Genomic DNA, 25,898 nt, shown 5'->3' with positions numbered 1-25,898 from the left:
AACTTTTAAGACTTGTGGACGTCAACTCCCAGAATTCCTCAGCCAGCTTTGCTGCTGCTGGTTTAGCACAGGGGGTCTCCAACCTTGGCAACTTTTAAGACTTGTAGACTTCAACTCCCAGAATTCTGGGAGTTGAAGTCCACAAGTCTTAAAGTTGCCAAGATTGGAGATCCCTGGTTTAGCAGACAAAGAAAGAAGGAAGGAAGGGACAGCATGAATGGAAAAGTTTGAAACAACGCTGGCCCCAGTCCAATAACTCATTTGTGCCAACGGCGGCATGACCGTAGGGTGCCTACTGGGTATTATTGCTGTCTGAGACTGAACTATAAATTAAATTTAGCAGCACTGGAGAGAAATTGTATTTCCTGTGGAAGACCTCGTCTGAGTCATTGGCTGGTTGACTTCTGAGCTAGGAAAGGGATCCTGAGGACAACACACAGGGTTATAGAACTCAGCTGATAAAATAATCAACATTTTATCTTGGATTCCAGAGTGTAAATGTGAGGTCCGATGGGCTTTGATTTAACATGGAGTGTTTTTTGTATTTCCAACAATACTATGTGCCTTACGGAGCATCCTCGACTTACAACCATTCCAGAGATCGATCACCAGTGCATTTTTATCCATTTTCAGCAAAAGGTTTATAAAGGGTTTCCAGACTTTTCTAAAAGTAGCTATTTCTCCTTCTCTATAGTCAAGCAAGTTAACGTATGATGTGGTTTATGGTTTGATCAAAGCAGAAGCAATTTGATGATTCCAATAAACACCCCCAATTCCTCTCTTTTAACCTCGTTTCCCCCCCTCACCTCCCCAATTTCATTGTATTTGGGGTTTTTTTTATTGGCTTTTAATGAACTTCTAATGAGCCTATCCATCTTAATCAGCACTGGGAGTTCCAACATTCACTTTGCCATTTTAAATACTGTTTATTCCATTTTTTTTTTAACCTCCCGCTTGTCAGTAATGCATTTTTAATTGGAGGTTGGCTTTTTAATAGGTGCCGACTATTTTGGAATTCATTCTGAAGGGCAATGTGTAGATATTTAAAACAAACAAACATTTAATGGGTTGTTTAGTTTATTCCACAGTGATCACCCAGTCACCACCTCTAGTGAGACTGTATTGAAAACCTAATCGGTATTTCTAAACGAGCACCTGTGCTCGTTAATTAATATAGGCAGAGTTTATGCAAATCTGCCTCCTCTTTTGAGTTGCATTTATTTACTTTCTTTCACAATTCATGCGTGGCTAAATCCCAGTCAAACCGACTAGGTCTGGCACAGGAGGTGTATTTCTCCCGCTCCTAAAGTTGATTTTAGCCTGTTCTTGAGACGAGGCGAGAGGCTTTTTATAATTTCTTTTTTTTCCCTTTCTTTTTAATATAAATTTTATTCAAAGGATACAAAGGAAGTATAAAAACGAAGCAAAGATAATACAAAAGAAACAAAGAAAGAAAAAAAAGAGAAAAAGACAAAGATGCAGAACGAAACAATTAGGAAAGGATCTCAATTTCTTTGCCATGAATACAAGTACAGATAGTTCTCGACTTACAACATTTAGTGACCATTCAGTTACAATGGCACTGAAAAAAGTGACTTAATGACCATTTTTCACACTTATGACCATTGCAGCATCCCCATGATCATGTGACTTATGTTCGGATGCTATGCAACTGATTCCTATTTATGACGGTGGCAATGTCCTGGAGTCACTTGATCCCTTTTGTGACCTTCTGAGAAGCCAAGTCAACGGGGAAGCCAGATTCACTTACCAACCATGTTACTAATTGAAGAACTGCAGTGATTCGCTTAACAAGTGTGGTGAGAAAAGTCATAAAACGGGGCAAAGCTCGCTTAACAAAGTTCTCACTTAGCAACATACATTTTGGACTCAACTGCGATCATAAGTCAAGGCCTCCCTGTATAATTACAGAGTCACCTCTTGCTCTATGGCCACTTTTTTCTATTATCGATTCTTCTTTTTTCTAAACAACTGTACTACTATTAGTCTTCTCATCATTCCCACCACCCATCTCCTCCCACTTATGACTGTATGACTAACTTTGTTGCTTGTATCCTTATGATTTATATGGACTGTTTCCTAGTATGATTTGATTGCTTATTTGTACCCTATGACTATCATTAAGTGTTGAAACTTATGATTCTTGATGAACATATCTTTTCTTTTATGTACCCTGAGAGCGTATGCACCAAAGACAAATTCCTTGTGTGTCCAATCACACTTGGCCAATAAAGAATTCTATTCTGTTCTGTTCTATTCTATTTTCTATTTTATTCTATTCTATTTCTACTCTACTCTACTCTACTCTACTCTACTCTACTCTACTCTACTCTACTCTACTCTACTCTACGCCACAAGTACTCTAATGGAGATCTTGCAATATCCTTCCCCCTGGAATGGGGAGGGAATGGGGATTTTGCAGAGTCCTTCCCCCAGGAGAATATATGCAGCAAGACAAATTCCTTGTGTGTCCAATAACACTTGGCCAATAAAAAATTCTATTCTATTCTATTCTATTCTATTCTATTCTATTCTATTCTATTCTATTCTATTCTATTCTATTTATTCTACTCTACTCTACTCTACTCTACTCTACTCTACTCTACTCTACTCTACTCTACTCTACTCTACTCTACGCCACAAGTACTTTTTCCTGTTTCATGGCTTTGCTGTCCAGAGCTCTCAATGTCCCAAAGGTGCTTTTTCAAGAGGCAAATGGACTTCCTTGTTTTTTCGTTTTTTTCTTTTGAAGATGTTTCATTTCTCATCCAAGAAGCTTCTTCAGCTCTGACAGGATACTGGGGAATGGAAGGATTTAATATTCCTTGCAGACAGCTGGTCATTTGCATCCTCAAAAAAGAAAAAAAAATCAACAAAGTCCAGTTGCCTCCTGAAAAAGCATAACCTGGATGAGTGAGAATCTCTTACAGACTTAGAGCTCTCAAGGGTTAACTCGCAATTGGCCGCATTCACAAGACCAGCAAACCCCAGTTGAGAAACCTCAGCATAAGCCTGAGCTCCCCACCCCCTCCACCCAGGTACCACACTAGGGCTGCCTTCCCGCACCTCCCTCCTTATCCACGCAACCCCGGTGCACGCAAAGTCCCCACGCAGCTGCCTGCATTCTCACGACCCACCAAGCCTGGGAGTGGGGGTGGGAGGAGGAGAACCCGCCCTCCACGCAAGCCTGGTACACGCAAGCCCGGTGCACGCAAACCCAGCAACTGCCTGCATTCACACGACCCACCAAACCTCCCTGGGAAAAACCGCAGGGAGGCGGTCCCTTCGCGGGAACAGCGGGCCGAAGAGGAGGACATTGGGGCCACGCCCTCCTCCATGACGTTGCCGCGCAGGGGAAGGAAGCCACGCCCTCCCCATGACGTTGCCGCGCGGGGGGGGGGAGAAGGAGGCCACGCTCTCCCCATGACGTTGCCGCGCGGGGGGGAGGAGGAGGAAGCCACGCCCGCTCCATGACATTGCAGCGCTGAGGGAAGGAGGCCACGCCCTTCCCCGTGACGTTGCCGCGCGGGGAAAGGAAGCCACGCCCGCTCCATGACATTGCAGCGCTGGGGGAAGGAGGCCACGCCCTTCCCCGTGACGTTGCCGCGCGGGGGAAGGAAGCCACGCCCGCTCCATGACATTGCAGCGCTGGGGGAAGGAGGCCACGCCCTTCCCCGTGACGTTGCCGCGCGGGGGGGGGGAAAGAAAGAGGCCACGCCCTCCCCCATGACGTTGCCGCGCGAGAGCCGGGCGTGTGGGCGGTGCTTGCTGGCTCCTCCTCCTCCTCCTCCTCCTTGTCGTCCTCGCCTTTCTGCGCTCTCCGGTGGGCTGGCTCTCGCGAGAAGGGAGAGGCGAGTTCTCGCGAGATTCCGGCGTTGCCGCAGAAGGAACCCGCTCCGCCGCTGTCGCTGAGGGGGGGAAAAAAAAAAAAAAAAAAGGGAGGCGAAGGCGACGCCGAAGGAGCCTTGTGTGGCCCGCCTCGTCTTCCTCCTCCTCCTCCTCCTCTTCCTCTCGTTCTCCCCTTCCCCTCACCTCTCCTCCCGCGCCGGACGCCGCCCCCGCGCCCCCTGCCCGCCCTTCCTCCTCCTCCTCCTCCTCCTCCTCCGCCGGGACGATGCTGCGGGGCCCAGCCACCCTACCCGCGGCCCTCTCGCTCCTCCTGGCCACGGCGGGGAGCCTCTGGCCGACGCCGGTCGGCGCGCAGAACGGTAAGGGAAGGCGGCCCGGAGGGGGGGGAGGGGAGGGGAGGCCTTGAGGGGGGCGAGGAGCCGACCTGAGGCGGTGATTGACAAGGGGGCGGGGCCGAGGAGGGGCGGGGCTGGCTCCTCGGGTGGGCGGGGCCGAGGAGGGTCTGAGGAATTCTGCCTCTGGAAGGGCGAAACCAAGCCTTTCTGGACCTGGTTGGGGATGGGATGGGAGACCACCAGGAGATCCCAAGCCTATAAAGGGTTAAAAATGGGTTAAAAATTTTTAATTGGGTGAATTTTATGGGTAACGGGGTTTTAGATTGGAGAAGCCTAAGATAATTTAATTTTGTTTTAATGTATTTTAATATTTGTATTGTGTGTTTTTAATTCTGGCTGTTCACCGCCCCGAGTCCTTCGGGAGAGGGGGCGGTATAAAAATTTAATAAATAAATAAACAAATATGAAAAATAAAATAAAATAAAATAAATAAATAAATAAATAAAGCAGTGGTTCTCAACCTGTGAGTCGGGACCCCTTTGGGGGGTCGAATGACCCTTTCACAGGGGTGGCCTAAGACCATCGGAAAACACATATTTTCAAAGGTTTTAGGAATAATTTTATGGTTGGGGGGGTCACCGCAACATGAGGAACTGTATAAAAGGGTCGCAGCCTCAGGAAGGTTGAGAACCACTGCTACAAAGGATACGTTGGGAAAGAGGAAAGGAAGCCACGGCAGGAGAAGCTGCAGGGAAGGCAGAGTCGCCCTTTTTCCCCCTCCCCTCCCATCCAACAGGGTGGATCTGTTGCAGCAGAGGGCGAGGAAGGATCTGGAGAAATCTACCCAGGGTTTCGGCAGGGTGCAGCTGTCTTTTCATGTTTTTTTTGCAGGGGAAAGTCCTTGAAGGGTAGCCAGCTTTGGGGAAGTCACGGGGCCCATGTCACCAGAGGCCGTGCATTTTATCTGCCCTAATCTGAGACCTCCTCCAGATGTTCAAACATCTACAATCTCCAGGCAATATCAGCTAACAGCTAAGCATTCTGGGAATTGTCACGCCCAGATAAAATAGGTGGGAGGAGGTTGGCGTAAGAGCTTAGGGACTAGAGCCATTGGATGCCAGGGTAAATTGCCACTTCATCATTTGCTTATTAGCTGGGAGAAGATTAAAGAATACAGGAGCAAGAATGAGGAAGAGGAAGAGCACTTTAAGTTGGCTCTGTTAGGGAAAGTGCTCTTGGATCGTTGGCAGTAAGCCTGAACCACCAAAAATCCAATGGCATTTATTGCTATAGGGTTAGTAGAATAACAATATTGCTATACAGGTAGTCCTAGACTTGAGATCACAATTGAGCCCAGCATTTCTGTTGTTAGGGGAGACATTCGTTAAGTGAGTTATGCCCCATTTTACGACTTTTCTTGCCACAGTTGTTAACCGAATCACTGCTGTTGTTAAATTAGTCACACGGTTGTTAAGTGAATCGGGCTTCCCCATTGATTTTGCTGGTCAGAAGTTCGCAAAAGGTGATCCCATGACCTAGGGACACAGCAAAGGTCATAGATATGAGCCAGTTGCCAAGCATCTGAATTTTGATCACGTGGATGCTGCAATGGCCGTAACTATGAAAAATGGTCATAAGTCACTTTTTCCAGTGCCGTTGTAACTTTGAACGGTCACTAAATTAACCGTAGTAAGTCGAGGACTACCTGTATTGCTTTTAGCGATAGTCTGAAATTTGATTGAAAACTGCCCTCTATTTATGCATGCAGTATGTGAGCTCTTTAATCTAAAAATACAAAATTATTTGAATTGTCTGTAGAGGTTTTTGACCTAAAAGGCAGGAAAGATGTGGAAATCAGCGATACTTGCTAAAATTTGCTACAGGGCAGTGAATAAAGCAGTTTCGGTATGTTCTAGATGTGTTGGAATGTGTCAGATTCCAAGCATGGCCCCAAAATGCAAGATTGGCTGTTAACTCTGCAGGCCAGGTCCAGAGCTCTGCATTGCCACAAAGCTGACTTATTAACCTCAAAATGGCTGGTCTAGCTTAGAATGTCTCTGGAAGCTGATGAAAGGAAGGCAATAAAAGATAGATAAAAATCTGTGGCAGTATCAGAAGATGAGTTAGGGCAATAAGGAGACGATTAATTTAAATTGGCAAGAGGTTTAATAATATGGGTAGGTGGCAGCAAGGAAAGGACAGAACAGAAGTAAAGGATCAAGAATCCAGAACACACAAAATATATAGTTATCAGCTGAAAAATTTGGAGGAAATCTGCTGCTCATGGAGAAGGTTTAGAAAAGATCTACAAAAAATGTTTTCTCCTATGTCCCTTTCTAGACAGAAAGCCAGTCCTTCTATCTTCAGTTATTTAACAAGAATGAAATTAATCCATTTTAATGAACACTTTATAGTTTTTCTGCAGCCTTTCCGTTCATTCCCAAGCTCCCCCCCCCCATACACACACTACAAATGCCTAAGAATAGCTTAAGTATAAAGCAAGGAAACACGGCAATGAAAATGCTTAGACAGGTCTGCGTTGTAACTAAAGCATTCTTTTTTTTACTGATGTTAGTGGGATTCCTAAAGGAGTCTATGACACTGCTCTTTTGAATAGTGGGTGCATTCTGTTTGATCAGATAGAACATCTGAATGATTTGTGCTCCTTCACAACACAGGATAGGTCTATCATGGAAAATCTTTTCTGCTCCAGAGAACTGTGAGAAACATGAGTTTGCATCCGAATGAGTGACACTTGTCAGTAGAGAGAATATAAAATGAATACAGGAAAGCTCAGCATGTCCAAAGAAGATTCAGGAAATATTTTTGAGGTAAAAAACCAAAAGATGAGCATATAGGAGCAATATCTCAATTGAACACTGTAATAGAAAATTGATTTGTTATTTTGATACCAAATTATACCTTTTTTTCCCTTCACTTTTTTCCCAGTATGACCAGTATTTTAAAAAAAGACAGTTCTGAAAATTATAGAACATCGATTCCTGAATTCTTAATTTCAAACAAGAAATTAAAGGGGGAGTTGTGTATGGCTTTCATTTTTTCCTGTGCTCTAGTAATTTGTAAAATTATATCAAAATTTGAAATGCTTTAAGTCAAGTTGACTAGAAAACAAGAAATTACCCTGTTTCCCCCAAAATAAGACCCTGATAATAAGCCCAATCGAGCTTTTGGCAATAAGGCCAAGCGCTTATTTCAGGGTTCAAAAAAATATAAGACAGGGTCTTATTTTCGGGGGGAAATGGTACAAATAAGGGAAATCCTGCAATACTTGCAAATAACTAGTTTGGACTGTTTATTTTGTGTGCTATCAAGCAGAATTAGTACAGTAACAGAATTGTAGAGTAAGTGGTTAAGTCTTAAAATTGTAGTCTAGAAATTAATTGAACAACTTTATGTGACTGATCACTTACAGGCTTTGGATATATTCCAATTTTCTGGCAGATCAATACAAGAAGAATAGGGCTTGTCTAGTTTGCCTAAATTTGGCAATGTAAACAAGGAATGTTTCAAATCCTTTACAGTAGAAATATTCAGACTTTCCCTCTTTAATAACATATGGCAATAACTGGTTTGGTAGGATGAAACAGACTGAATTAGTGCAAAAGCTTTAGCAAAAGCTAATGATAATAACCAGGTATCTTCAGAATAATAATTGATTTACATCATGAAAGTAAAGACAAGGTTGAAGGCCTTTCTTTCCATGCATTCATCTGACCTTGAAAATATTATTAGTGTGGATAGTATTAATGTTGAAAAGAACAAAGATTTCCCTTTTGGTCATTGTACTACAGGAGATTGCTATTAAAATTAAAATCTGTATTGTCTTTGAGTGTAGCTGCTATAAGAGTTGTAGTGGTCTGAGTCAAAGAAAGGTTTAAATTAGGAGATTTGCTAAGTAATGTAAATTTATTATGCACCTTTCACAAAAGCTTCTTGATAGAAGTGGTTAAATATAAATTCTATTTGTTCTATGACTTATATTTCAGTTGTGCCTGTTCATAAGCACCAAATGGATCTATTGCTCTCGGCTTCCCTGCGAAACCATATTAAAGGATTAGTCTCCGAGCTTGAAAATACAAAGATCACTCGAGCACAACTCATTTTGAACAGCTCAATTTCCTGCTAACTGATGTAGGATGCACAAAGCAAAGGAAGGGTTGTGTTTGCATTTTTATTAAGGCTATGTATATTTTAGCAGCACCGTCAGAACAGAGGGAGAATGGCTCAGCAGGATCGTATAGCTACGCACAGGCCTCTATTATGATTCTGCAACATTAACATTATCCAGCACAGCTTTTAGTGAGATGATGCCTTTTGCTCACATTAATAATTTAGTATATTAAGTATGGCCCATTTCATGACTTGCTGTATAGAACCTGCAGAAAAAACTACTTTAAGGTACATCATGTTTGGATTTGGATTTTTGTTAGAGGCTTTTTTTTTTAATGCTTTTCTGCCTGTAGAAATTATTCATCACCATCTTGAAGAAACTAATTGAAGCTGATAGTACAAACTATCCAGTGTATTCAAAATTATTGAATAGGTATAGCACTAGTCAAGATGATAGCAATACTCAGAAACATTTACCTTAACTAGATTTGCAGACATTCTGTTCAATTGTATTTGGCAGTTTTCTTTTTATCAAAAGGGAATAAAACTCTTATCATATCTAGGTGGGGTTCAAGAACCGTAAAAGCAAAAATGTGGATGTTGAATATTATAGCACAATGCATATATGTGTATAGCTGTATCGGTTGATTTTTCACCAAATTAGAATTGAAAATACAGTTCTAAAGTTTTACTGTGATTTTTTAAGACCGTAGCGTCCCATCCTTCACTAGTTAGAAGACCAGAAGCTTTCCAGCAGCTACATTATTAAGAAATGATCAACAGTGTAGAATTAAATCAGCAAATGTCTTATACCTTTCTTGGCACCAAATGTGAAACTGGAAAATGTGACAGGAATGATTCCTGATCTCATAGGGAGGTGCTTTGTGAAATGGGAGGCAAAAACTGAGTTCTTCCTTGGCTGATATATACTATGTTGATTTCCAACAATGGTTGTCTTACTTCATGATTGAACGCATATTGGAATATGAGGAAAATGACTTTCTTTAACTCTCCAGGGTGACTCTATGTCTAAACAAGCAGGTAACACCTTCTACGTTATCTTGAAATATTTTGCAATCTAGTTTAGGTGGCGTTTGACTAACAGAAAAATAATCTTACAACTTTAGGTAATTGGTGATCTAGGTGTAATCTAGCTAATTAGATGAAGTGAGAGCTAGTTGAGTGTAGCGGTTAAGGCATTAGGCTAGAAACCAGTAATCCGTGAGTTCTGATCCTGCCTTGGGCACAAAGCTGCACTTGGACGTGGGAATGAGAACAAATGAATTCTTAGTCATTACGAAAAATCCCACTTGTGCTATTTTGGCTCCAGAACTTGAAAGATTTAAAGGAATTGAAAATGCTGATACAGTTCTTGGGGGGGTAAAAATAGAGATCTACATGGCATGGGATCTTTATTTGGTGTGTGACTATAACAGTAGCACGATTGTTTGCCTAATTTTCACATCTTTGTGGTCCTTTTGTTTTTAATCAGCCTAAGTTTATGGTAATACAACGATTATTACAACACAAAAGTTCTTTAACTGTTGGCTGCTATAAGATGTTTAGGACAATTTATCTGACTACCATACATCCCTCTGGGCTTGAAATAAGAGATCAAAGATCAAAGCACAAGCATTGTGGAGCCCTGGTTATAATAGAGGACTTTTTTCTAATCCCAGTGTTAAATCCAAAGGAGATAATAAAGGAGAATTATTGAAGTTTAAACAAAGAGAATTCCCGATAAGACTTAAGATGTCCTCCCAGTTTTTAACCTCCTCCCTTGGAACTATTATTATTAGATGGAAGGAAGAGAAAAAATAGACTCACTCTCTTTCTGTCGCAGACTAAAAATCTGGCTTGCCTCCCTTAAACCTTGGCTTTTTTTGCCAATCTCACTTTTCTTCTTTTGAACTCACACTATAACCACTGTTGTAGATGGGCATGTCTCTCTTTTTGTTTTTGTTTTGTTTTTTGTGTTTTCTGCTATTTCATTTGCTTTCTTTATAAGATCTGTTTTTTTTTTCCCCACTCCCCACCCCCACCCGCGTTCATCCGTCATGGCATTTCTGCTGCCCCTTTTCCTCTCTAGCTGGGTTTGTCAAGTCGCCTATGTCAGAGACTAAGCTCACAGGGGACGCCTTTGAACTGTATTGTGACGTGGTTGGGAACCCCACCCCAGAGATCCAGTGGTGGTACGCTGAAGTCAACCGGGCTGAATCTTTCAAACAGCTGTGGGACGGTGCTCGAAAACGCCGTGTCACCATTAACACTGCCTACGGGGTGAATGGCGTGAGCGTGCTGAGAATCACTCGTCTTGCCTTGGAAGACTCTGGGACATATGAGTGCAGGGCGAGCAACGACCCCAGAAGGAATGACTTGAGGCAAAACCCCGCCATAACGTGGATACGAGCCCAGGCTACTATAAGCGTCCTTCAGAGTGAGTTCAGTTCCTCAGAGCAGTAGTGCTGTAGTCTCTAGAGGCACTCCCAGAGATCCTCATTCCCCCCCCAACCTCTTTTGTGACCCTTAGTATCACCCACCGATTGTCTTTGTTGCGTGTGTATGTGTGTGTGTGGTGGTGGGGAAAGGTGTGTTGATTTCTTCATTTGTGGACATGTCAAGTGTGTTTTTGCCACCTTCTTAATGTGTCTCCTCCTTCCTAGGATCAGAAATATTGAGGAGAATCTTTGAAACTGTCTTCTAGTTCCTCTGAAAACAAGCTGGTATTGGAATATTTGTTTCCTTTTGCTTTTATTCCTCTTTATTTATTTATTTTTACCTTTTATAGTAGGCTTTGTGCTCTCCTAGTTTCTCCATGAGTGCCTTTTCTATTTTGCTTTAATTCTTAACCTAACGAATTCTTTTTATTATTATTATTATTATTTCGTTTATTGGGATATCATGGAATTGCCTTCCTTTTCTTCTTGGTTTTCAATCCATAGACTCTCGTCTGCAACCTTTATTGCCTGAAAAATGTTGGGTTTTCCCTTTAAGTCAGAAGTTGCTTTTTATAAACAACATACATACCAAAACTTCCCAGATATTGAGTCTCTGCTTATAGTACCGGTACTTTCCTTGGTGTATCTGAAGCCTATTGGTTACTTACAAATACAAGCCTTTTCTTTCTCACCTCCTTCCCGTAAGACTCAAGTTATGTCTCCTAAATTGCATGGGGTGATCTTGTAACCGACTTATTCATTAAGCCATTGATTCTATCAGAAGGCTTAGAAATCATGATTACATTCTAAAATGTTGTCTGAGATGGTTCCGGAACAGCCCCATCGCACAGAGAAACAGGCCAATGAATCGTACTGCATTGCGAAGAAAGCGGCAATAAAGAGTTAATACGTATCATCACAGGAGGGTTTTTATTTTGAAAGGTGGCATATAAATTCTTACAATAAAAATGAATATTCGGCACACATTAAGTTTCACGTTTAGAAAAGATTGGACAACCTCTTGGGGGATTAGGCAATTAACATCTACTAATGTTAATGGATTACTTCCTGATTCATAGGAAAAATATCCTAAATACTGGGAAGCCAACAATAGAAGGAGAACTATTTCGTCTAGTTGAGGCCTGTAAGCTTCCCAAATGTTCCCAATGTTTTTTCTTATTTGTTGTGGTTTACAGCCTTCTCCTGGGCCATGCAGTGAAAATAAATCTGGTAACTTAATCTGGATTTCTGATAATAATGCTGTACCATAAATGTTTTTTTTTTGTGTGTGTGTGTAAACAGAACAGTACAAAGTATACATTTATTAGGATATAGATGCTTTGTTTATGATGCTTTGTTTGCACAGCATACAAACTCCTATTATAAAAGACTTAAAAGAACTTCCTGCAGTATATAACTACACCTGACAGGGAACGCATATAAATCCTTTTCTTTCTTTTTTTTATGAGATAATGCTTCTCTAGTTAGGAATTGGCAGTAAGAGCAGCTAACAGTAGAGGGTTATTTTATTAAAAACCAAGAATCAATTATGTGTAATGCTGACATGTACCTTATACACAAGCATTATGATACAGTTTTAACAACTTGAAATACTGGATGGTCAGTGTGATTTTCCAGTAGTAATTGCATGCTTGTCTTACTATCAGTTTTATATTACTATTTTGCTAAAGTGCATTAAATGGGATCAATCTAAAAACTAGTATTCTGAAAGCAATTTTTTATAATATAGCAGAATAAATCTTTGAAACCCAGAATTCAATACAACTGCTTGTATTGTGTTGCCCATTTCTAGGAGATAAATACTCTCTGCTCCCAAAGTCTTGTGTAGTATTTTCCCATTTACTTCCTTTTGCCTTGTTTCTAATTCTTATTTTAACAACTGGTAGGAAAATATAATATCAGTCTTACCTAGTTGGATGTCCTTCAGGTATATTTGGACTATAATCCTCATAATTTCTAGCCAATATGGTTCTTGGCATCAGGTTAGAGAATGCAAGGCTGATTTATAAATGTCTATGTTGGGTGGAGTTCTTTGTGTTTTTGACAAATATTATTAGTGCAGTATTTCATATTGCATGTAGATATTCTTCATCAAGTGCCTCTGTCTACCTTGCATATTTATTTAATTTTGTTTAATCTGAATGGTGAGTTTATGAGGAAATGTTTTAACTCATTAATGGAAAACTAATGGAATTTTCCAAATAAATTTGAGAGGAACTCTAGTAATGTTTTCCACTGAGTGTGAGATTTCCTAGTGTTCCAGCTGCAGTGAGAACAAATACACGAAGTCTTCCATATGGGCAAGTAGAAAATCAGATTTCCTTTTTCTGGACTAATTGGAGAGCTGCAGTTGAACATTTTATGATTTAATTAAATTTGCTGATTTTTTTCAGTCTAGAATAAAGCCATATTAAACCTGGATATAACTTATGTTTATGGAGGATGATTCTCATTTGAGAGTATTAATAGATGAAGATTTTCATGAATTTGGTCACATAAATCGTGGATTTGGTAATTTAGGTACAATCATATGCTACTAACAAGACATGTCTAAATCTCTCCTGCTCTCTGTTACAGTAACCAGCATGTTTATCCTGCCACTATTTTCTCTTCCTGAAGATAATATGTATATGTCAAGACCATCCATTAAATCAAATGTATTTGCAAAACATTCTGTGCCAGAAGTAAATCATGACAAGTCTTTCAAATTCTTACACTATTCCTTTACACAATTATTTTGAAATAGGTGGTACTACATCTTTTGAGATGCTGGCATGGAATAAATGCTTAGCAGTGGGTCTTTTTTTTTTTTTAAAAAAGGGGGGGGGGGGGGCTACCGATACTTGGTTTAATCCCACAGTCTGTGCCTGAGCACATGTAATTGCAGAACAAAGATTATTCTGTTGGATTGGATGGTTTCCAAAGATCTAAAGTATAAAACACAGCATAAATATAAAGGAAGGATAAAAGACTGCATAGCCTGATACACATGAAGTACATTTTGACCTGCACGATGATGCTTCAAAGGGATTTGTGTTGGGACTGTGTATCATGATAACACACATGTTCCTTAGTGGAAGGACATGGGAGTTTAGGTAGGGATAGCAATCCAGTAGGAATGTGACCAATTTCTACCCAGTAAGGCAAAGTGGCTGTGTATATTTTCCAAAGCACTCGAAGGCCAGACAAGGAATAATGGATGGAAACTGATCAAGGGGAGATTCAACCTAGAAATAAGGAGAAATTTTCTCACAGTGAGAGCAATCATGTCACGTCAAATTTGTTCTTTGAAGCGAAGCAATGCTTCGGAGTTCGATTTATGATGGGTGCATTACTTGGAGCCTAACAAATCAACCCATGGAACAGAAGTTGCCTTTGGAAGTTGTGGGAGCTTCATCACTGGAAACTTTCAAGAAGAGACTGGACTGCCATCTGTCAGAAATGGTGTAGGGTCTCCTGCTTGGGTGGGGGGTTGGACTAGATGACCTACAAGATCCCTTCCAACTCTGTTAATCTGTTGTTATTATTATAATAATATAACCCCATGTAAATAGCCAGGAATCTCTGCCCAAGCCTTGCAAAAAACCTTGCTGCTTTAAGGACTTGAACATGTAAATTTGGTTTGCTTCCCTGTGCAGTTCTTCTTTCAAATACTACATAATCTGAATACAGATCACAGGAAAATACATATATTAATTGGGGGAAGGGTTTCAACCTCTTTTCTTTGTTTCTTAGGTAAAGGGGTTGGTAGGAAAGGGATCCTAAGGAACACAGCAGGAGTCTAAGAAGTTAATGCTGTTAGGGGCAAGGCAAACTCTAGGAAAGGGGAGGGGGTGGGTTCCTTACTCATCATCTTACATAGGTGTCCTCTGTAGCATAGAAAATGAGAAGGGTAGATTTGCTACAAAACTTTATGGTTGCTGCTGATTCCAAAATGGTACCAGCTCTAGTTTGGGGTACTAGCTAAATAAACTTTGTTTCCTGGCTTGTTTCATCATAACTCAAAAACTGTGTTACACAATGGGTGATTTGAAATTGTCTTCCATTATTGAGACACTGAAGGGTGTAATGGCACAATTTTCTTTGCAAGCTTCCTAGAAGACTGGCCCTGCTAATACCTGTTTTTGGGGGGGGGGGATTTGGCATACAGCATTGTATTCTATTAGGTGTCTTTCTCTTGCAGCAAGATCCTTCAATCTAGAACGATATGTGAAAGCACCCAAAGATTTTATTTTTAAAACGGATTAGACTGAATGCTTGATATATGTTCTTGTGCTGTTTATTTTTTAATTTCCCCTTAGTTAGGCTAAAAAACAAAAGAATACCAAAATACATTCCTTTCTTTTCTTTCTTTCTTTGTTTCTTTCTTTCTTTTTTTTTTGCGCCCTTTTGTATCAGTAGACTAGTCCTTGTTGTGTTTTTTTTTCCCCCTCCTTCTACTGGTCAGCTGTTCATTGTACGCCTTGATGCCATCTGAGCTAGTAAAGTTGTTTTCCACGTGTAGTTCTTTTCCTCTCCCAACTCCTCTGCCATTTAATTGTGCCACGTAGGACATTTGAGTCGGGTGAAAACTGACAGCCCTTTTAATGTGTTTCTTTTCCTCTAGAGCCCAGGATCAATTCCAGTAGTGAGATGACCATTAGCTCCCCTCCAGTTCCTATCATTCTACAGTGCAACCTCACAACCAGCCCTAGCCCCCTCAGTCACAGCTACTGGGTGAAAAACGGAGAAGAGATACCAAGTACCAGAAAGAACACAAACACGACAGAATACAAGTAAGTCTGAAAAGCAATTTTTCCATCTCTGAAAATTCAGTGACGCTTCCGCGGAAGCAGCTGAACAAAATGTAGTAGCTGAACAGCTCTTAAGCATCAAAAACTAGCGATTTTAGCTAAGGAGATTTAGATGCTGTGCATATCCAATCCTCAAGACGTTCGTAGAATGACATTAAGACAGGGGTGGGCAACTGTGGCCCTTTTACAACCTGTGGACTTTGACTTCCAGAATTCCTGAGATGGCTAGGAGTTGAAGTCCACAGGTTGTAAAAGGGCCACAGTTGCCCATCCATGCATTAAGAAATAATATCCAAAACTTTACAAGATGGGGATGAAGCCATGCATTATTTGTTTCTTTATCCATTAACAAGCAGAATACAGGTTCGACTTACGACCACAATTGTGTCCAAGATTTTTGTTGCTAAGTGAGAAATTTGTTAAAGTGAGTTTTGCCCCATTTTACGAGCTTTCTTGCCACCGTTGTTAAGTGAGTCACTGCAGCTGATAAAATTAGCCACACGGTTGTTAAGCAGATCCGGTTTCCCCATTGACTTTGCTTGTCAGAAGGTCGCAAAAGGAGATCACATGACCCAGGGACACAGCAACGGTCATAAGTATGAACCAGTTGCCAAGCGTCTGAATTTTGACGGGGATGCTGCAACAGTCGCAAGTGCGAAAAACGATTGTGTCACTAAATGAACTGTTGCAAATCGAGGACTACCAGTACATTATGCTCACTTTAAAGTCTATGTGATAATTCGATCCATCCCAACCCAACTTTTTTTTAAAAAAAAATAGTTTTAAAATAGTTCAGAACTTGCGTCCCCATTGGCTCTGTAAAATATTAGGGAAAGCACTCTTTTCAGGATTTCTCATGTAGAAATGTTTCATTTTGGAAGTTTTCCAGCAAAGAAGCTGGTACGAGGTCTTGAATATTTTGGACTGCTTTTTATTGTGTTACTCAATGACCTAGAAACAACTGAGCCTTTATGATAGAGGTCTTCAAACTTGGCAGCTTTAAGACTTGTGGACTTCAACTCCCAGAATTCTCCAGCCAGCTGCCATGTTTGAGGACCCCTGCTTTATGGCTTCGTAAACCTGGCTGATTTGTCACCGCCTATTCTGATCCCTGTTTCTTTTTCTTTGCAGAATCACAAAGGCCAGAGCTGACGATTCAGGGGAATATTGTTGCGTATTTATATTTGATGCCTCCCCAGCAGCAAATGCTACAATAGAAGTGAAAGGTACCCATACTTCTTAATTCATTTCCTTTGTCTTCCTCTTTAGCTTAGCTTCTAAAATTCTCCTCCTGCAATTCCCCATGGAACGCTTCATTTTATTTCGTGCTTCCGGGTCACAGTCTTCACAGCTGATGAGTGCTCACCCATCTGTTGTGGCTCTGACCCCCGAGCCCGTCTTATCGGAGGAAGAAGGCTCCGAAAGGGAAGGAGAGGAGTTGGCCGGGCCTCCCTTTCCAGGACCCTCCTCTCTGGCAATGCCTCAGGTGTCTCCCGATGGAGAAGAGATTGGCCAGGAGCCAGGTATCCCCACGCAGGCGCAGTCGGACAGTGACAGGGATGAGTCTTGGCTGGATCCACGCCAGCGTCAGAGAGATAAGCGCACGCAACAGAAGAGGAGGCGTGCCAGAGATTAGGCTGAGTCACTGGACCACACCCCACAGGGTATAAAAGGGAGCGTGGTGGCCAGCCAAGCCTTGTGATGAACAAAGCTGAAAGCTTCCACGCCATTCTGCATTGCCGGACTTTTGCTATAGGCTTTGCTGGATTATATTTGGACTTAATTTACTCTGTAATTATTGAACATTTTACTTTGATGTACCAGAAGCGGAGAGAAGTTATCTCTTCCCTTCATGAGTAATAAACTCTTGGCAGGCAGCCACTAGGTTGCTGCCAAGTTCCGTTATCATAAGGAAAAGGATTTTGTCGGCTGGTTTGGTTTTTAACTCTTGGACGTCTGTTGGTGTGTGTGTGTGTGTGGGACGGGGACAGAACACCACCCTCATAAATTGGAACGTCTATGAAATGGTTTTATCTCCCGAATGCCAAACACAGAAAATCTAAAATAATTCTAGATGTGTCAGTACTGTGCCTTCTTTCTATAGGTTTTTATTTTGCTTAATGAGCTACTTGGCCATGTTCTAATGGATCTTTTGAAGCTGATAAAAATGGTATCCCAGCTTTAACTTTCTGCATTTTTCTGTAGGAATAAATGCGATGTCTTCCAGCCTAGTCCTAAATTGTTCAGGATTTTCTGCTCAGGTGACGATGTAGAATTATCTTTCTTTTCGGAATGAGAGCATTTTTATTTGATTTTTTTTGGCTTTATTGCTCCATGCTGTTGTACTGTTCAGTACAATCTAATTCCACATCTGAAGGCTTTTTTTCCCCCCAGACTTTTCTAGTAACTGTTGGGTTACTCAGTAAAAACAAAATCCAGAATTGGACACGAATATTCTGCAGATTCTCCCATGACAGGAGATTTACATAACAATAGTTCAATATGAAATGGAAGGAAGCTCTAAATAAATAACCAGTGGCAAAACTGAATATATTAAGCCAGCCGAAGGCCAACCGCTGTGCTTTCTTGAGTTTTGAACAGTGGGTGACGATTTTGAATTTCATTATATAGGGTTGTGACAGTTCTATAGAGGAAGCAGATTGAATTGTACACTGCTCTTTTTTCTCTCCCCTCTTCCCCCCACCCCATCCCACCCCTTTTTTTTTTTTTTTTTTTTTTGTGCCTGTTAGCTCCTCCTGATATTACTGGGCATAAGCGAAGTGAGAACAAGAACGAAGGGCAGGAGGCATTGATGTATTGCAAGTCTGTTGGCTACCCACATCCAGACTGGATGTGGTACAGAAAAATCAACGGAATGTCTGTGGTGAGTAGAAGATCGAACTCCAGTAGGTAAGCTCAGCTGTTGGCTGAAGTTTGCAACGCGAGGCCAAGGAATGAAACTATTCCAGTTATTTTTGCCTCCTAATTCTCTCTTGTTCTGCAAACGGCTTTTTTTTTTTTTTTTTGGTGGGGGTTTTTCTATTTGTTTGTTAAACTTGAGATATATGAAGATCAACATCGGAGACGTCTTAAGAGCAAAACCAGGTATGGTCCCTGCAACAGATGTTTAAAAAAATGTTATTTCTAGACAGGAAATCCCTTGCAGATGACCCTGCTTTCTAATGCAAAACAAAAATCCAAACATCCAATCACATATGGTTTCCCTCAAGCTTTCTGCATCCTTTTCTGACTAACCCAGTGGTCCCCAACCCCCGGTCCGCAGACCGGTGCCGGGCCGTGGAGTACCTGGCACCGGGCCGCGCAGCGGCCGGGGGACAGGAACGCTGCAGCGCAAAGGCTCCTGGGCCGTGCGCAATGGGCCGTGCGCAAAAGCTCCTGGGCCGTGCCCCCACCCCTGCGCGCGCTCAGCGGGCCGCGGCGATAAAAAGGTTGGGGACCACTGGACTAACCTAACTTTGCTTGCCCCTCAGAACTGTTCCTCCATGGCTGTTTGAAATACAGGTAGTCCTCGACTTACGACAGTTGGTTTAGTGGCTATTCGAAGTTACAGCGATACCCAAAAAAAAGTGACTTGCAACCATTTTTCACACTTAACAACTGTTGCAGCATCCCCATGTTCAAAATTCAGAAGCTTGTCAGCTGACTCATATTTATGACGGTTGCAGTGTCTCGGGGGTCATGTGATTCCCCTTTTGTGACCTGACGAGCAAAGTCAGTGGGGACGCCAGATTCACTCTAAAAGCCAGGTTATTAACAACTGCAGTGATTCACTTAACAAATAGAATAGAATAGAATAGAATTCTTTATTGGCCAAGTGTGATTGGACACACAAGGAATTTCTCTTTGGTGCAGAAGCTCTCAGTATACATAAAAGAAAAAATACATTCATCAAGAATCATAAGGTACAACACTTAATGATAGTCATAGGGTACAAATAAGCAATCAGGAAACAATATCAATATAAATCGTAAGGATACAAGCAAAGTTACAGTCATGCAGTCATAAGTGGGAGGAGATGGGTGATGGGAACGATGAGAAGATTAATAGTAGTGCAGACTTAGTAACTAGTTTGACAGTGTTGAGGGAATTATTTATTTAGCAGAGTGATGGCGTTCGGGAAAAAACTGTCCCTGTGTCTAGTTGTTCTGTTGTGCGGTGCTCTATAGTGTCGTTTTGGAGGGTAGGAGTTGAAACAGTTTATATCCAGGATGCGAGGGGTCTGTAAATATTTTCCCAGCCCTCTTTTTGACTCGTGCAGTATACAGGTCCTCAATGGAAGGCAGGTTGGTAGCCATTGTTTTTTCTGCAGTTCTAATTATCCTCTGAAGTCTGGGTCTGTCTTATTGGGTTGCTTAACCACACAAATTTGGGACTCAGTTGTGGTCATAAGCCAAGGACACACCTGTATACATGTCATCTTCCATCACAAATGAACTTAAGGAGGTTTTAAAAGACAGGAAAACCTCAGCAAGTCGAATGATTATGCGAATGAGCTTGCCATGCTTCTCTCATGCCCAGCTTACCAAGCTTTCAGAATGAAGAATATTAAGCTCGTTTGAAAGATAGGATGTGGGCATATAACAATAACTGGAATGCTTGGTAATTTTGCTCTGGATTACCCTTTTCTCATTAGAGTATTGACAACTCTTCCGGTCGCTTCTTCATTAACAACAAAGAGAATTACACTGAACTCCGTATTGAGGGCCTCAAGATCGATGAAGATCCTGGGGATTACGAATGCAATGCCTCCAACTCCATGGGCACGGCCGCCGAAATCACCATCCTGCGTGTACGCAGCCACTTGGCTCCTCTCTGGCCCTTCCTGGGGATTCTGGCAGAGATCATCATTCTTGTGGTTATCATAGTTGTTTATGAGAAAAGGAAGCGGCCAGATGAGGTTCCAGACGGTAAGTTTCTTCCACACCGCTGTGTTTGCCGGGGAACCAGGCCCTTCTTCTTTTTCCTTGGGGAGCCTTCCTTTTAAAAACTTGGCATTATCAACCCATGCTTCCAAAATTTCAGGCTGCTGAAGACTGCTGGGAAATCCTTGTCCCTCAGTCCTTGCATTTGAGAGGCCTTGACAGAGGAGGTACTGAAATATTTGTATCTTTGAAAAGGCTCTGTCAAATGAGGGGAAATCCAGGCGGTTCAAATGAATATAAAAGTTTGTTGCGAGCTTATGATCTTCGACAAGAACCTGAACGACTAATGGTCAGGGGAAATTAGCGGGAATGAAGAATAGAAGGAATTCAAGGTGGGCTGGAGTTAGGTCTCTTCTGGGCACGGAGGGACTCGAGACTGATGATGTGTTTGACTCCTCCTTCCCTCATTCTGGTCGTGTCGTACAGACTTCTTTCTAGCATGTGAGACATTTTAAACAAATGTTGCTTGTTACTAAATTCACCCTGCCTAAATGCAGCTTCGGTCGGATACATACTGTGGTGCCTTGCTGGGGGGAGGGAAGGATTGTTCATACTAATCGATAAAACTTTTTAAGATCTCTTGACTGCAGATACTTGCAACCTGCCTTTTGCATGAATAAGATCTAACGCTTTCAGTGACTAAAACTCATCGTAATGGAAAGCTTTTGCTCATACTTGCATTTGAAATGGTAGAGATGGGCAGCCTTTTGAAATTGTCCACTGAACCCCACAGACATCCCATAACCATGCCGTAATCATCTACTTGAGACACCTTGGAGGGAGTGAAGCTTCCATCTTAACTTTCTTCCTCCACTGAATGTGGCCCATTCTTCTCAGTATGGTTGTTTCTTTCCTATTATTATTATTAATTGTGAGGAAATAGGGGTTTATCCTACCTTCTAACTCAGTGTTTCTCCATCTTAGCAACAATAAGATAGGTGGACTTCAACTCTCAGAATTTTCCAGCCGGCTTTGACTAGCTGAGGAATTTTGGAAGTTGAAGTCCACCCGTTTTACAGTCACTAAGGCGCAGAAACACTCCTAGCTGATAACTAACTGCCTTTGTGGACTTGTCTATGACAGGCCATAGAGAGCATGGCTATGTCCATTCACAATTGAGGGTTGTCTGATTGTGTGTAAAATATTACTTTATGAGAAAAAATACAAAACCATGAACATGAACCGAAAATAAATGGCTTCTTTCTTTTAAATGGGGAAATTATTTTAGAAATAAGTTGTTAATTTAACATCTAACATCTTGAATAAGATGTTCATGAGATAAGGACTCATGTAGACAATACAGCACATTAAATTGCAATTACCGTATTTTTTGGAGTATAAGACGCACCTTTTTCTCCCAAAAAAGAGGGTGAAAATCTGGGTGCATCTTATACTCCGAATGTAGCCCCACCTAACCTCCCAAACGGAGATTTCAGAGGCTGAAAGAAGCCTCTGAAAGAAGCTTCAGAAAAAAACCTTCAGAAAGGCTTTTATCTAAAATAATACGGCAAGCAACAAAAGAAGAATCAGTAAAGGTTCTAACCCAACTATGTTAACAAATCTGGAGAATGACACACTAACTAACAGATCAGAAGAAGTTAATCTACATACCAATACCAAAAAAAGGAGATTGAACAGAGTACAGATAGTCCTTCAGAACAAAAGCCTCTGAAAGAAGCTTCAGAAAAAAAGCCTTTTTTTCTCAGAGGCTTTCAGAGGCAGAAAAAAAAGTTTTTTTTTTGAAACAGAGTTTCAGAAGTTTCAGAGGCAGGAAAAAAAAAAACAAGGCACAGAGCTCACAACCAAGGAACCTGTTGCTAAAATTCACCACTGGCAACAGCTGATTGGGGGTATTCCGGGAGGCTGATCCACCCACCAATTAGCTTTTTTCTTATTTTCCTCCCCAAAAACTAAGGTGCGTCTGATACTCCAGTGCGTCTTATACTCCGAAAAATACAGTATATAGAAACGAACACTGTCTAAACTTTGCGATAATTCTGGACTAGCCATGTAAGATAAGGTAATTTTTTAAAAAACATGGTCCTGCCAATAACAAATGCTGAAGGTGTCACAATGGATTCCATCTGACAGTCCTGTTTTTGCACAGCCACCTTGGCAAAGCGTTCAGCTTTTTGAAATGAGCAGGTCAAAGGGAAACTGCTTTGGTAAGTTCGTGTAAAAATGGGCCAGCATTTTTCTTATATGCATAAAATCCAGTAATTTATTTATTTAGGAAACTCACATAGCTACCTACTCGTTCACAGCGACTCTAGGAGGTTTACAAGCAATAAAAACATAGTAGAGAAAATAAAATAAAATAATAAAATAAAACAATAACCCCCACTTCCAATAAAGGCAGTTTTTGTTTTTCCGGTTTCCAAAAGTCTATTCCAGCTTGGGCATTAATTTTAGCTTGATCAATTGGAATGTAGTCTATATCCAGAAATATACAAGTCAATCTTTTAAACAGTTCCCAATCCCTCTTTTTAAAAAGGCCCTTTTCTATTTTATTGTGCTGCTTCTCTAGTTAAACCAGCAGTAGCATTAACCGTGCTAACCATGACAGCTTAAACAGCGGCTCAAAGAAGATTGCTTGCTTGTATGTTTGTCTACTACCATGGACCAATGCAAGTTCTTTCCATTCAGCCAAAGGAGGTGGAAAGGATTGTCTGTTTCTGCCACAGCTTCCTTGGGGCAAACAGCTTCTTGATAAGAAAAGATAAGAGGGTGGGCTGGCGGGGGAGGGGGGGTGGAGTTGCTAAGCCTCTTCACTTCTAACAAGAGGCAAAGAGAATTGAGTTGGCGCCAGCTTTCAATTCGGCATGAAAGCAGTTGTGCATGGTCTTCTTTTGAACAGATCCTTTGGTTTGGTTTGACAGCTGGATAAGCATTTGCTGACGCTGGACTGGTCTTCTCGTTTGAACACATTTCTAGACAGATGCATGTGCCAGGAATGTGTGTAGACATTCTTGAGAATCCCTTTGGTCTTCTCAATTGCTTGAAGAGTTTGCTTCCTGACTGTGACTGGGGATCTGGTGTTGGGACAATGGGGATATCCTTAAGGGATGTATTTTCCTCGCCTTTGCCATCGAAGCTTCCTTCTAAGCCTCGGAACTTACCGGAACTTCCTTCTTAAGTTTCTGAAGAACTTCATTTCAAGCCTTCCTATCTCTCAGGAATGAATGGCTGTTTTCCTTTTGCCCGTTTCAGTTTTTGCACTGACTGTCGAAGAGGGGACTCACACAGAATATACCAACCATCTGAAGAAGCCGCTGGGTCACTACTCCCAGCAATGATTAAAGCCAGGAAATGCTGAAGGAGAGCTTAAAGCCTAAAGCCCTCACTGCTTCATCCGTGGGTGTGCTCCTTCAGGTTTAGGGCCACAATGCATCCTTGGCAGGGGTGAAATCCAGCAGGTTTTGACAGGTTCTGGCGAACCGGTAGCGGAAATTTTGAGCAGTTCGGAAAACCTGCAAATATCACCTCTGGCTGGCCCCAGAGTCGGGTAGGAATGGAGATTTTGCAGTATTCTTCCCCTGCCACGCCCACCAATCCCCTGTGTAGATGGAGGCACATGACTAACAGAAATGCTTTGTGAATAACAGTTACGCATAGCGGTTAGTTCAGTGTTTGACTTTGTCACAGTGAGCAATTAATATCAGGTCCAGGCCTGCCATCCTCATTGCCTGTAGGATCCCATTTTGAGCCTCAAAACAAAGAATAGGAAAGCTAGAAGCCACCCACGGGTAGTCCTCGACTTACACCAGTTCATTTAGTGACCGTTCAAAGTTACAATGGCACTGAAAAAAGTTAACCTATGTCCAGTTTTCATACTTACGACTGTTGTAGCATCCCTATAGCCATGTGATTAGAATTCAGGCACTTGGCAATATTTATGACGGTCACAATGTCCCGGGGCCATGTGATCCACTTTTTGCGACCTTCTGACAAGCAAAGTCAATGGGGAAGCCAGATTCATTTAACAACCGTTTGACCAATTTAACAACGGCAGTGATTCGCTTAACGACTACGGCAAGGAAGGTCATAAAATGGGGCAAACTCACTTAACAAATGTTTCACGTAGCAACAGAAATTTTGGGCTCAATTATGGACTTGAGTCGAGGACTACCTGGATTTGACAATGCAATTAAACAGATAATTTACCATGGATGCATACATGATATATTGGTGATTCCAAGGGTGTGAGGTTAATCTCCTTGTTTAATCCATCTATGGCATCTATGTCCACTCTGTTTTGTTGGAACTGCAGCCTCCAAAATTCACAGCCAACCTGCTGGAAAAAAAATTATAAATTTCCCTATATCAGGGATCAGCAACCTTAAACACTCAAAGAGCCAAAAAGGTCCTAACCGGAAGCCCCCATTCAATTCTGGAGCCGACCAGAAGTCCGGTTCCCCCACCATAGAGTCTCCTAGCACGGCGTCCTTTTTCCTCTGCCAACTGGAAGTCGGTTTCCCCACCATAGAGTCTCCTCCTAGCATGGCATCCTTTTTCCTCTACCTGTCCTAACCGAAAGCTCCATTAATTGTGGAGACGACCAGCAACAGGGAGCCGCAGCAGAGGGATGAAAGAGCCACATGCAGCTCCAGAGCTGCGTGTTGCTGACCCCTGCCCTATATAAATGGCCAGGACTTGACTGTAACTATTTTGAGCTCAAGGCAGTGTCCAAAAGCACCTCCATCTCCTATAACACCAAATCAGCCTAAAAATCATAAGGTTGCTTTATTCAAAAGGAATGTTTCACTTCATTGTTGACATATTTATGCCTTCTTTCTCTTGGTGAGATAATTGTGTGCTGTGTGTGGAGAGTGTTCTTCGATTTAACTCCGTTCTGATGGTTTTGAGAATCAGGCTGGCCTCAGTAGATTCCTTTTGTACTCCCAATGACAAGGTAGATTGAATTGGGTCCAGGTGTACCTGAGACATCCTATTATTACCTGGGTATTCTCAGTGTAGCTGATGTTCCTTACGTGAAAACAGACACTCATTCTTAACCTTGACTTTCCAACGTCCCAGATTTTGCTGTTCCTTGGAGCTACCCTGAGGAATTTCCTCCTTGGCTTGTCTTATGGGCAAGTTAACAGCCATTGATTCAGAGAGGGCAACATCCTGCAAATTTTGATGTATTTTTATATAACACACATACTCCTTGCATGCTTTTGCTATGTTGTGCTGAAGTTTAAAAAAGCAGTGATGCGTTTCTGTAATCATTGCTTACGAGACAGGCAGGGCAGGTCTTTGTGATCGTTTTCAACAACTCACTGGGCTGTAGCTTTTATTACACAAACAGGGACATGCTTTTGTGTTACAGTCAAGCAGTTACTTTCCCTTCCTCTGGCCCTGTCC

The 25,898-nt window shown here is 41.8% G+C and overlaps 1 protein-coding gene across 2 annotated transcripts in view; it reads left to right on the top strand.

The window, feature by feature from the left end:
* Positions 1 to 3,889: 3,889 nt before the first annotated feature.
* NPTN (neuroplastin) overlaps positions 3,890 to 25,898 on the top strand; it is a 30,833-nt gene continuing 8,824 nt past the window's right edge. The window contains exons 1-6 of one of the 2 annotated variants that reach the window (XM_070953691.1): positions 3,890 to 4,229; positions 10,426 to 10,773; positions 15,402 to 15,570; positions 16,720 to 16,814; positions 18,339 to 18,472; positions 20,243 to 20,516. In XM_070953691.1, coding sequence (XP_070809792.1) covers positions 4,136 to 4,229; positions 10,426 to 10,773; positions 15,402 to 15,570; positions 16,720 to 16,814; positions 18,339 to 18,472; positions 20,243 to 20,516 — 1,114 coding nt within the window. In that variant the 5' untranslated portion in view covers positions 3,890 to 4,135. The remainder of the gene's footprint in view (positions 4,230 to 10,425; positions 10,774 to 15,401; positions 15,571 to 16,719; positions 16,815 to 18,338; positions 18,473 to 20,242; positions 20,517 to 25,898) is intronic. The other variant, XM_070953690.1, reaches the window with a different exon arrangement.

This window comes from Pituophis catenifer, unplaced genomic scaffold (assembly GCF_029215685.1).
Source record: "Pituophis catenifer annectens isolate HBS135680 unplaced genomic scaffold, rPitCat1.0.hap2 SCAF_14, whole genome shotgun sequence".
Lineage (NCBI taxonomy): Eukaryota > Metazoa > Chordata > Lepidosauria > Squamata > Colubridae > Pituophis > Pituophis catenifer.
Note: the sequence above shows the minus strand (reverse complement) of the source record. Positions and strands in the feature narration are given on the sequence as shown.